At 35.9% G+C, this 13,174-nt stretch overlaps 1 protein-coding gene across 1 annotated transcript in view; it reads right to left on the minus strand.

Moving 5' to 3' along the window:
• Nucleotides 1-13,174, minus strand: part of Crk (Crk proto-oncogene, adaptor protein) — a 118,073-nt gene that overhangs the window by 60,668 nt on the left and 44,231 nt on the right. The window contains exon 3 of the mRNA XM_090385028.1: nt 83-236. Coding sequence (XP_090241154.1) covers nt 83-236 — 154 coding nt within the window. The remainder of the gene's footprint in view (nt 1-82; nt 237-13,174) is intronic.

Below are 13,174 nucleotides of genomic sequence, written 5' to 3' on the forward strand. Positions count from 1 at the left end.
TAAAATGGTATAATGAATAAAAAAAATAATAAAAAAATCACCTAGCAGATTAGCAAAACATAATATAAAATAATAAACTCACCGGTTTAATTAATGGTGTAGTATCAAGATAATGTAATTTATAAAAGTTAAGAAGAGATGGTATATCAGGAAACATTTGATCACCAATCCTGAACCTCGTCTGGTCACCCTGCTGTATTCTATTGACAATATAATGACTCACTTTATTATCTTCCCTAGAAAAATTAATTAATGTAATTTAGGTTCTGCATTTTTCCTTTCTCAAAAATTAAGTTATTTCTGGTAAAAACAAATAAATAAAAAATCACAAATATTCCATTATTTGCAAATATGATTAGCTATGCAAAACATATAAAAAATATTTAAATAAAATTTAAAACTACAACAAACTTGTGAGTTCCACTAACTCATGTTGCAATCCAGTTCACAACCCAAAAAAATTTGAAAGAAGGCAAATTAATGAACTTACCAAGAAAAATTTCTGAATCACACTCCTGGTATGATTCAGACACAATCCTAAATACACCAAGAAAACTAAAAATTCTAGACATTATCCTAACTCGTGCATAAAGTCACTTCTTGTTCCTTTTAAATGTTATGCCAATACAGTAGAACGTCGGTTATCCCAAATAATTAAAGGGCTGATTTTCTTCTTTTTTTTTTTTTTTTTTTATTAATGGTAGTATTTGAGACAAATGTTTATTATGCTACGAGAGTATTTCTGTCTGTTTTTTTTACGTCGTATATCTGGTGAAATGTTCGATTAGGACTGATGGGTTTTCTCGGAAACCATTGGTGATAAAGTTTAGTCATTCGCTTAAGTGAATCCAATATTTCATGACATATTTTGTTCTTTTCATTTCTTATTATGTTTACCTCCAGATTCGGAAAGAATAATATTGGCCCCAAACTGTGTGATTTATTATTTTTCTAAGTTTTTTTTTAAATGGTAAAATGTCAATGAAATGGGCAGAAGACCAGAAAGAATATGATATAATCAGATTGATATTATTAAGGAACTTGAGAGATTTAGCAGAAAAAAAAATAGGTCTCAACAAACGAAACAAAAAATCATCGAACATTATTTTAAAAAATTAAATTTTTTTCCGCATAAAATTTACATAAAATTGCGAATTTTTATATATGTTATTATTTTTTTTTTATTAAATAAATTTGTTTTTTTATGCTATTTAGAGTCTTTTTCTTTTATCTTAATATATTATAACAGAATTTATTTAATTTTACTTTACGTTTGATTATCCGTGAAATTTTGCTATCCGGAAGAGGTCTGACATTAATTATTCCAGATAACTAACGCTCTACTGTATTTAAAAATTCAAACATGGCTCTTCCATCCAACATATCTCACATCCGTGTTCAGTACTGAGGTCATTACTACTAGATATGTTGAAGAATGTTATATGCAAATTTATTATACTAATAATTTTTAAAATTTTCACTTCCATTTTGGAGGTTGATTACCTAAAAAAGTAAGTGAGAATGACAATTCTAAATTAGCCATATGTATTTATACTGCCAAGGTCATAAAGAGTCTATAAAAAAAAAAAAAAAAAAAGGGAAGATTCCTTTCTTTTGTTTAGTGAAGAAGTTTATTTGTTTGTTTCTGTTTTAAAGGCACATCAGCAACTAGGGCTATAATGTGCCCAAACCACATCTCATACAAGATAACAGCAAAAATTTCAGTGAACTAATTACTTAGATCACTATGTCAATATGTATAAAAATATATATATAAGTAAGATGTAAACTAATATAAAAATATATTTATATACAAGAGAAAAGGTTTACTGATTTCAAAAACCTAAAAACAGCTCACACATTGTCGTTGTCAGATAAAATCTAACTGAGTGTATAGCGCTCGGTGAGATGAGTAAAACCATTAAAATACAGGTAGTTCTCAACTTTACGAGTTACTTTGCTCCTAGTGCGTGCTCGTAAAGCGGGAATTTATTTCCCATAGACATAAGGTTAAAAATAGGGGTTACATTCTGAACAATGAAATTAGTTAGCTAATTAGTACTTAGTTTATCGAAAGAAATGAAAATGTTGCCTGTAAAATCAAGCAAATTATAATAATAGGGAAAGGTTATTTTTCATCCTCATCGATGAAATGCACGCTCTTTGATCACTCATTATTGGCTCAGCACTCGTTGGTTTGTTGCACAAGGAGCCGTATTCTTCAGAAATGCTTCAAGAGGTACTTGTTTCCAAGATAATCTTCTCTTTTAATTATAAGGAGATTTGATTGAGGTGTTTAAGGCTCTGAGAGGCATCAGTAAAATGAATGAGGACAAAATTTTCAAGATTATAAATGATGCTAGAACTAGGGGACATAAATTCAAGTTATGGGGGAAAATGTTTAGATTGGATTGCAGGAAGTTTTATTTTAGCCAGCGAGTTATAAATTACTGGAATAAGTTGCCTTCATGGGTGGTAGGAACCGACAGTTTGGGGAAATTCAAAGGTCATCTGGATAGTACTTTCGGGTAAGGGAAGCGCATAGGATGATAGGTTTAATTTCCTTTTTTTTATTTTTTATTAATTATTATTATTTAGTTATTTATTTATTTATTTTTGGCTGGTGCAGCATAAGCCATAGGCTTTCTTGCACCATGCGGCCGTTACTAATACTAATACTAATAAATTTCACGATTGCATGCATAAGCATTTTTTAACGGCACACACAAATTGCAACTAACACGAAGAGAAGATTCTGAAAATTTGTTTTATATACGATTGAAGATTTCGGTAAAGGCAAAACACATTTCACCATAATAACGTAAAAAAAACCACACAATTCCAGCTGATGGTATTTTCGCAAATGCAAGAAGATTGAGTTTACTACCCATTTATATATATATATATTTTTTTTTTATGTAAACCCCAAACACGTGATGTATTAGAACCTATAGTACTCAGTACCGTGCTTGGGTTGGAGGTTGAGAAGACGAAAGATTTGTTGACATTGGACTTGAACTTCTATAGACTGTAATTTTCAGAAAATACGTATGAAGGAAGGTTGTTCCAGAAAATGGCAGTTGAATGAATAAACGAGGAAGATGAAAAGTTGGTTCTGTGAGTTTGAAGTTGGACAGTAAATGGATTGGCCAGTGGCGGCACGCGTTCGGACTGTTTTGAAAGAGAGAGTGGGAATTATAGAAGCCAATTCAGAAGAAAAGTGCCCATGGAAATATCTGTAGAAGAGGCATGCAGATGAAACAGTATGTCTGTGAGACAGCAAGTGGAGAGACTCTTACAGCTGTGAATTACAGGCTCCGAAAAAGCTATGTGTTTGCCTTTTCATTTACCTAATTGTTATTTTATATTTTACTTTATACATAGTCTTATAGTTATTGTTACACCGCTTATTTTTATTTTTAATTTAGATAAAGAGTTTTTGTAGATTACTACTTAATATACGTAAAACTGTTATTTCGTTGGAATCTTGCAGCCATTGTTTTTGTAAAAAATCCAAATTTTTTATTGTGGTAACTAGGCAGCTCTAACGTATAATTATATAGTGTAATACGCATCACTGCATTTAGGATTCTATTAGATAGCGTAGTATTAACAATTGATTAATTAAATTTATTGATCTTATTAATTTAAAATATCATGCCACAGACTAGAGCAGCAAAGCAATGGGCACAAAGTGGCAGGAGTGTTGTGACTCGGGTGAGAACTGAGGGGGAAAATTCTCCAACGCATCACAACCTAAAAAAATGTGCAACTTGTGACATGTTTGCCGAACTCTCTGGAACAGAACATGATCTAGCCAAGGAAGATGTCTTTGTGTGCGTGTGTGTGTGTGTGTGTTTTTTTTTTTTTTCTTTGTTCTTGGTGCATCAGCTTCTATGGCCATAATGCACCTCCCAAAGTTTTTTTGCATTTTACTGTGATCCAAGCCCAACGCGGGAATCAAACCAGCGACCTTTGGGTTGCCAGGCAAGCACTTTACCTACCTGGCTAGCCTGGTCGGCGTCTATGTGTGTGCCAGTTGCAGATAGTGTCTAGAAATTAGGCATCAACTCAACTGGGCATCTATGAGAGCTTGAGGTGTAGGGTAATGCCCTCGAAGAAATTAATATGAGGGGCCCTTCAAGTTCTCAGCTGCCTAACTCAACGGCAGAGCTCACTCCTGGGCATCAGGCAACACAGCGGCAATCTCCAAGGCAGAATGCGTTGGTCCCAAAGGAACCAGTTATTGTTGGTGACTATTGTCAGGGAGACATGGAATATATTGGGTAAAAAGGATAGATGCAACAGGACCAGGGTATGTCTGCCAGGGACAAAAGTTGATGACATTGTAAAGCATATATCATCTTTTAAGGGCACAAAAGGTGATATTGTTGTACACATTGGCACCAATGACATTAAGAGTAGGAGATCTGCAGATTTACTTAACAAGTACAGGTCAATGTTGCAAAAAAGTCCAGTCAGGGTTAAATTTGCAAGTGTCTACAATTCTGGCCAGACACGATAGGAGGGAATACATGATGAGAGCCTTGTCAATCAATTCGGCACTGGAGGGGATGTGCAAGGCTCAAGAGGTAGAATTTTTTTCAGCGTGGTCTGTGCTTGTTCACAGGAGAGACTGCTTATACAGGAATGGGATACACTTAAATAGAAAGGGTGCAAGAATATTTGCTGATGCTATCGAGACAGTGTTAGGTGGGTCGGAAAACTGCTAGCTTGAGGGGATTCACAGACTAAAAGGTTAAAAGTAGCCGCAGGCAGAGGTGAAGGTGATTCTTGCACAACATCTATTAGAATAAGTAAAGACCTGGAGTGAGGGGTGTTGGAGGTTTCAGGGACTGATGGCAGTCATCGTGAAATAGGTGGGTATATGGGATGTGTTAGGGTAACTAATAATAAGGATAGGTAGATGTATACTTGCATGTATACCAATGCTAGAAGTATAGTAAATAAATTTGATGAATTTGAAGTGTTGGTCAAGACATGAAAGGCAGATATTGCTGGGATAGCAGAGACGTGGTGTCACACAGATATAAGGAATGCAGAACTGGAATCTGGGGAGTACAATGTGTACAGAAAGGATAGACAGGATAGGAAGGGAGGAGGTGTTATGCTGTTAATTAAGAAAAACATAAAATCAAAAGAAGTGCATCCAGTTGATATAGATGAAAGTGCACTGTTGAATCAGTTTGGGCTAAGAAGTGGCAACTGAATTTTAACCTTGACAAATGCAAAGTACTGCATATGGGTAGAAGTAACCCCAGAGAAACGTACCAACTGTGTGGTACTACACTTAAGGTGGTAGAAAATGAAAAAGACCTGGGAGTAATTAATTGTGCGGTCAGATATGAAGTTTTCTGAGCAATGCAGACATGCTGCCAGGGCAGGTCATGGGGATTTGTCAAAGATATATAGGAATTTTGCTAGTAAGGAAAAGGAGGTGATTGTCCCTCTGTATAAGGCAATTGTCAGGCCATGCCTTGAGTACAGGTCTGGAGGCCTCATTTTAGGAAGGATGTAGATTTGCTTCAGCGTGTACACAGAAAGGCAACAAGATTGCTGAGGGGAATGAAGTCATCTTCTTACCAAGAGAGGCTTAATTTCTGGAAATTGCAGTGGCTAGAGACTAGGTACCTGCGAGGTGATCTGATTGGGGTGTATAAGGCCTTGAATGGTTTGAGCACGCTGAATTCTAATGGGATCCTTCCACTTGTTCAGATTACGAACCTAAAAGGGGGCATAAATTCAAATTAAAAAAAGACAGATGTAGAATAGACGTGCAGAAATTTGGCTTTAGCCAATGGGCGTTTAATTGCTGGAACAAACTTCCATCTGTCGTGAAAGTTGAAAGTTGACAGGTTAAATAAATTTAAGGACGAACTGGAGAGGCATTTCGAGGGAATGTTGCGATTTTTTTTTTTGGCTGATGCTGCATAAGTTCATACGCTTGCTTTCTTGCATCACATGCCACTACTACTAATACTCTGTTAGAGATGAATCATTAATTAACCTAACTGCCCTCTTCTGAACAAAATCAAGAAGCCTGAGAGAGGTTTTGGGAGCACCACCCACAGATGTGGGAACAATATTCCATGGTAGGTCAGATTTGCGATTTGTTCAGAGTGAACAGCTGTTTGGAAGAAAAGTAAGTAAAGTTTCGCCGAGAGTGAAAGAGAAAACCAAGTTTTTTAGATGCAGAGTAAGCGATATTTGTAATGTGCTTGTGCCAAGAGAGATTAGAAGTCAGGGTAATCCCCAAAAGAGGTATATCATTTTGCCTAGAAATCAGAGTTTCACCAAAGATAAGCATAGGAGAGAAGAATCCTTTTTGCGAGATATAAGACAACACTGAATTTTAGAAGGATTGAAATCAACTAAGTTGTCTTTGCCCCACTGCACATTGTCCAGTGGGGCAAAGACAACTTAGTTGTCATTTAAGCAATTGGTAGCAGATTTTCGAGAAGTTGAAGCTGATTGAGCAGGACAAGGTTTCTCAAAATGGAAAGTGGAATGCAATGTGCTATCATCGGCAAAACTATGGATAGGATTTCCAGTCAATGGAAGAAGTTCATTAATATACAAGAGGAAAAGAGTGGGGGAAAGAACTGAACCTTGGGGGACACCAGCATTAGTGGAGAAGTTAGAAGACAGAGAGCCATCTACCATTACCCTCAGTCAGCGATCAGAGACAAAACTGGATGACCAATTACAAAAAACAGTTGGCAAACCACAAGATGGAAGCTTGTTTAGAAGACCTATATGTCAAACACAATCAAAAGCCTTTGAGATGTCAAGAGCAACCGCTTGTGTTTCACCGAACTTTTCCATTGAATTAGTCCATAAATGGTTAACATAAGCCGGAATATCACCAGTTGATCGACACTGATGGAATCCATACTGGCAATCGTTGATCAGACGGAAGGTTTCTAGGTCGTTTAAGAGTTGGCGGTTAATTGATTTCTCCATTACTTTAGAAACAATAGAAGTAATTGCAATGGGATGATAATTAGATGGGAGGGATTTGTCACCCTTTTTAGGAACTGGCTGGATATGAGCAAATTTCCAAGGAGAAGGAAAAACACCTTTGGAATAAGAAAGTGAAAAAAGGCAGCAAAGAACAGGAGTAAGTTCAGGAGCACAGGTTTTGAGAACAATTGGAAAAATACCATCAGGCCCTGGAGCTTTCTTAGTATCAAGATTAATCAAAATCCTGCTTATATCTTTTTGACAGAAGACCACAGGAGACATTGAATGCAGTGTGTTGGGAATGGTGGGAGGTGTTTTACCATGATCATTAATACATGAGTTGGAAGAAAAATGGGGTGCTAGCAGGTCAGCTTTATCCTTGACTGAAGTGACAACAGAACCATCTACACCTAATTCTGTTTTTACACGATAGATACGTTCCTGAAAAATACGTGTAAAAAAAATTCGTGTAAAAAAAGACATTGTATTTATGGAAGAAAAGAAGATTGGTTCCGGATCTAAAAAAAAAAATCAGTAAAAATAATTTAAAAAAAAAAAAACACAAAAATATTCGTTTTAAGCTTATTATTTTATTTAAACAAAATACACATGTAATAATATGTAATTAAAATGTATTAAAATAAATTTGTATGCATATGAAATGAAAAAAAAAATTCTTCATGAACAAAAAAAATCTGTTTTACACATAACAAGATTTTATTCATTTTCACTTTCTGATAATAAAAGGCGCATATGTTTGCGTACGACTGGAATATCACTGCCATCACTAGAAATGTTGTGGACATCGTCTTCTTCCTCTATTAATGAAATTCTTTCTGTGATCTCTTGAGCAAAATCAGCACGAGTCTCCTCTGGTGCTGATGTTTCACCGGTTTTACGAACGAATTCAGTTATTAATCGTTGTGTTCGTGTTTTGGTTACGCCGTTATATAATTCTCTGTAAGAGACTGTCAACAACTTCAGTTCACGTTGAAACTTCCCAGCGCGTTCCTCATTAGGGTCATTTTTGACAAAATGATTACCTAATTTTCTGGCCAGTTCCAGACCTTCTTTTATTAAATCTGCATTTAGAACAGGATCATTTTCTTCATTATCACTACATTCTGTGGGATAAGGAGTCCCAAGGACAACCTCTAATATTTCATCTTCGCTTAGGGCTTTGTTGGTTAACAATTCATCAATATCTTCAAACGATAGATCATCGAATCCTTCTCCACCAATTTTGTGTGCCATTGTAATGATTTTGGGAAATTCGGTCGTATTAGGGATGATGGGATCTTTGCTTTTTACACATTGTGGCCAAACCGCTTTCCAACACGCATTTAAAGTTGCTGGTTTTAATTCAGTTAACGCTAATCCAACTTGATTGATACAATCCATAATTGAGAATTTCTTCCACACATCAATGATTGTTAGTGTTTCATCATTCAGTTTGTCCAAAACATGTTGGAATGTTCGTTTTACGTAGTATGTTTTAATTGTCGCAATTATACCTTGGTCTAGCGGTTGTATCAAAGATGTAGTATTAGGTGGCAGAAATAAAATTTGTATGTTTGGGTGGTCCAAGACAGGATGGCCGGGTGCATTGTCAAGAATCAGAAGAACTTTAAATTCGAGACCTTTCAAATTCATATAACGTCTGACTTCTGGGACGAAACATTTGTTGAACCATTCTGTAAAAATAGTAGTGGTTACCCAGGCCTTCTTGTTTGCCATCCAGTGAACAGGCAGTTTATTGATATCTACACCTTTCATTGAACGTGGGTTTAGGGCTCGATTTACCAGCAGTGGTTTCAACATACGATCTTCTGAAGCGTTGGAGGAAAATAATAAGGTCACGCGATCCTTAGCTACCTTAAAACCACCAGCAGTTTTCTGCGATTTGGCTACATACGTTCTGTTGCATTCGTTTCCAGAAGAAACCAGTTTCATCTGCATTCCACACTTGATCAGGAGTGTATCCTCCATCTTCAATAATTTTTGCAAGTTCCTGCGGGAATACTTTAGCAGCCGATTCATCTGCAGATGCAGTTTCACCTTTAATTTTTATATTATGAAGAGCATTCCTTTTAAGAAACCCTGTCATCCAACCTGTACTCGCAGAAAATTCATACTTTCTGTTTAACTGAGATGAAATGCTTGGCTCCTTTTCTTTAATCTGTCTGTAAATTCTTAGTGCTGTTTGCTTGATGGCATTTCCATCTACTGGTACTCTTTTTTGTGACTGATCTTCTATCCATATTACCAGAGCCTTTTCCATTTTTTCCTTGACAATATCTCTTGTATATGATGATGAATTAACACTTACTTTTGTTCCAGAACATACCGACTTCCTAATTGCAGCTTCATTTTTCTTAATAGTTCTTACGGTAGCTTCATGTACACCAAAATGCTTTCCTACAGACGTAGCCACTTGTCCAGTTGCAAGACGATCTAAAATTTGAATTTTAAGTTTCAAAGAAATCGTTTTCCTTTTCATTTTGGTAATAGGCGAATTATTCGACATTATATAAGGGCTACCGAAAAATATCTCAGTTATAATTAATAAAAAAAGGTATGAAAAATTTGTAAACTTACAATTTATTGACTATCGGCAAAATTAATAAATTTATATGTGCACAAATTTCACTAAAGATTCTTTCACTTTGAAATAGAGCTTATGTCTTCCGAAGGTACAATGCACGAATACCGTAAATGTGCACCAAATTCAATAAAAACGTTGATGATTCATAGATACCTAGACGTACACATTGGTAAGCAAAAGCACGCGTTTCAAAACGCACACACTAGCTGTTATCCAATCTATTGGTGCGTGTAATATAGAAATGATACTAATATGCCACAAATAAAAAAAAAATTCTTACAATTTAGGCAAAAAAAATTCATAGAAATCGTGTTAAATCAAAATGACTCGTGTAAAAAGAGAATGAAATATTTATTTTGAATTCGTGTTAAATCAAATTCGTGTAAAAAAAGTTCGTGCAAAAACAGAATTAGGTGTATTTTGCACAGAGGTGAGAGCAGAGATGGGCAAAAGTTGCAGCCAATAGCTTTGGCAAGAGACCAGAATGCTCGGCTACCATTAGGGCAAGAAGGAAGTTTTCTACTCTTAGCCTGTTCAAATTCTAGTTTGGACTGATTAATAACTGCTTTACAATTGTTGCGAGCTTTGGTGTAGGCAGAAAATGAAACTGAAGAATTAGAACAAGCCAATTACGATATGCAACGTACTTATCTTGAACAGCCTTAGAACATTTATTGGAAAACCAATGTTTAGATAAAGGATGAGATTTTAAAGTGGAGTGTGGGATAAAGGATTCCATTCCTGCAAGAATAATTTAACCGACACGATCTGTGCAAACATTGACATCAGAAATTTTGAAACAGTAATTCGACCAAGGAAAAGAAGAAAAGAAATCTCGCAGGTCATCCCATTTTGCATTCTTGTACTGCCAAACAATACGAGGTTGGGAAAAGCTATGAGATAAAGGCTCCATTGGAGAAGAGACAATCACCAAGTTGTGATCTGAAGTGCCTAAAGGATCTCTCACTTCGACCAGTACTTAGAAGGGTTGTTGGTGAGAAGAAGATCAAGCGTGTTGGATGGTTAGGATTGTCCGGTATTCTTGTAGGTAAATGAACAATCTGTACAAGGTCGTTAGTAATTGCAAAAGCCTCAGCATCTCGACCAGCTGGGTCGGTGTGACTAGAAAACGGAAGCCAGCTGGAGTTGCAAACATTAAAATCACCAAATAAAATTGCCAAATAAAATGTTAGGAAAGTTGGACTGCAGAAAGTCCAGTTGCAAAGAGAGGAAGTCAAAGAGCCCCAAGTGATTAGTGGAGTTGGGACAACTATAGAGACAACAGATGAATTTGACACAATGAGGTAGAGATTTTAAGCCAAAGAAGATCGAAAAGAGGAGATTCCAAATGACCAAGTCTCTGGGGAATATCAGAATGGACATATTCACAAGTACGACCTTTGAGGCAAAAGGAATCATACAGCGAATAATTTGGACAACTGAGATGAGCAGTAGTTGAATAAACCGATAAATGAGATTCTGTCAGAAAACGTACATGGGGTTTGGCAGACTGCAAGTGGAAATGGACATTATTGAGATTAGAATTCAAACCATGTATATTTGTGAAATGAACTAGGAAATGTTTGGATCTTTTTGCATATAAGCTTACTCTATTAGTTTGACAATTCATGGTGTATTCAATAGTAAGAGAAAGTGGGTGGGACATGCTGTATGAAGTAATGAAATTTTTGGATATGGCGTACATATAAGTATATACCCAGATCCTTGACATCACGTGACCTCGACAATGTCCCCCACATAGACACTACTCGGACTCCCTCCAGTCACTTATCTGGCAGAGTAGAGTTAGCAAGATTATACGCTAGCTGAGCCAGAAGCCTTCTAGAAGTTACCAATAGGTTCGGTCCGGTGTATTAACTAGCGGCCTGCCTGCGAACACCGTTTTTTGGTGCTGTACCCTCGAAATGTAAGGAAGATTGGATCTTGCCATGATGTTCATCATAACCTCAAAAGTCATCAATCATACTGCATGATGGAAGAGATGGGGAAGGGTTGACCAGAACTTAGCCCTGGAGACTAAACATGGGTTCCACCACTTCAAGCAAGGAAAGCCTGATAAACCGGAAAGTGCAAATTGTTTTTATTGTTTATTGGTCGTGACCTCCAGAAATGTGCTTTAGAAAAATATCTCAAAGGCGTTTAAAATTGATTCTTATAATGGAACATATGATAACGATGAAAGTATAGTGCATTTTAATGATTTGAATTGCTAACTAATACAATTTACAAACCACGCTCGCAACCTTTTATATGGCCTTAAGGTCATGCTCGTGACTTTGAAAATTACATTTTAGAGAGATAAATAGCTCAGTTATACAGCGAAAATTTCAACTTTCAAGATCTTGAAACAAATTACCAAAAAACAATGTGTTATTGAGTTCACAGTACGATATTTTAACAATACAACAGTGTATCTGGAAGTGATTAATATTAATCGTAAAGCGGGGTACACTGTATTGTACAGCTATGCACGTGGTTTGGAATGCGGTATTGATGAATGTTTAACATTCGTTTTTTGCAATTAATGTTCATATTTTTGATTTTGTTGATACTTGAAAAAAAAAAAAAAAAAATTCGTAAATCCGGGAACTTGTACAGTGAGAACTGTCTGTACGTAAAACGTTCCTGTCTATATCGTGGACATTCGGATAAAATGATGAATAGTTAAAAAGGTGCCACAATCCTCACACATAGGTGAGTCATCTGCCCTCAGCAAGAATGCATGCGTAAGATGACTGTGTCCTATGCGGAGGCTGTGAGGAAGTACTTTATAGTGTACAAGGTTCCCATCGAAAAATATATGAACAGTCAGACCACTGGCAATGTTCTTGAAATCATTAAGATAAAGATGAAGCAATCTTTATCTTAATTCAAGATGATCTGTCAATTTCAGCATGAGAACCTACAAGACACTATTATGAAAGAAGAAAGAATGGATGGCCCTTGGTCATAGAAATGACAAGTGAACATGGAAGCATGAAATAAAGTAAATTATTCCAAGTCATTGTTTGTATTTTAATAATTCCACATAGCAATTCTGAGTATCAGAGAATATTTAAACAGGCAAAAAAAAAAAAAAAAAAATCGAATTTATCTCTCTTTTGGGTGAAACTTTCAAAATGCTTTTAACAGCCAAGTCTGAACAGCAATGTCATTATTATAAGCAAAACTCTGACCTTTTGTTGTTCTTAAATGACAATTACGAAGCAATAAAGGATGTGAGGTAAAAGTCTGCAGATGTTGAGATCGGTAGAATAGTTAATAATGAGTGCTAAGTAGCACTTCTTCAGGCCCTGATAGACAGAGATGATCAGAGATGTGGTAACATTTCTGAAGGTGTGAAAAGTCTGCAATGGTATCTTTCTCAAAGCAATCATAATCAGTTAAAGTCTAATAGCCAATCCAAACAGAAATATCCTAGGTAAGTTAATGCCTGAATGCATACTGTACAAGTAAAGAGCCCTATGGGCTGTATTTTAATATAAAATGTGTATTTTATTATCAGTGAAATTTAATTTCTAGTGCACTGTGAACTTTACAAAGCCTACTTTTTCCAAAAAATCT

This window comes from Mastigoproctus giganteus, chromosome 1, assembly GCF_048544385.1.
Source record: "Mastigoproctus giganteus isolate SK-2022 chromosome 1, ASM4854438v1, whole genome shotgun sequence".
Taxonomy (NCBI): domain Eukaryota; kingdom Metazoa; phylum Arthropoda; class Arachnida; order Uropygi; family Thelyphonidae; genus Mastigoproctus; species Mastigoproctus giganteus.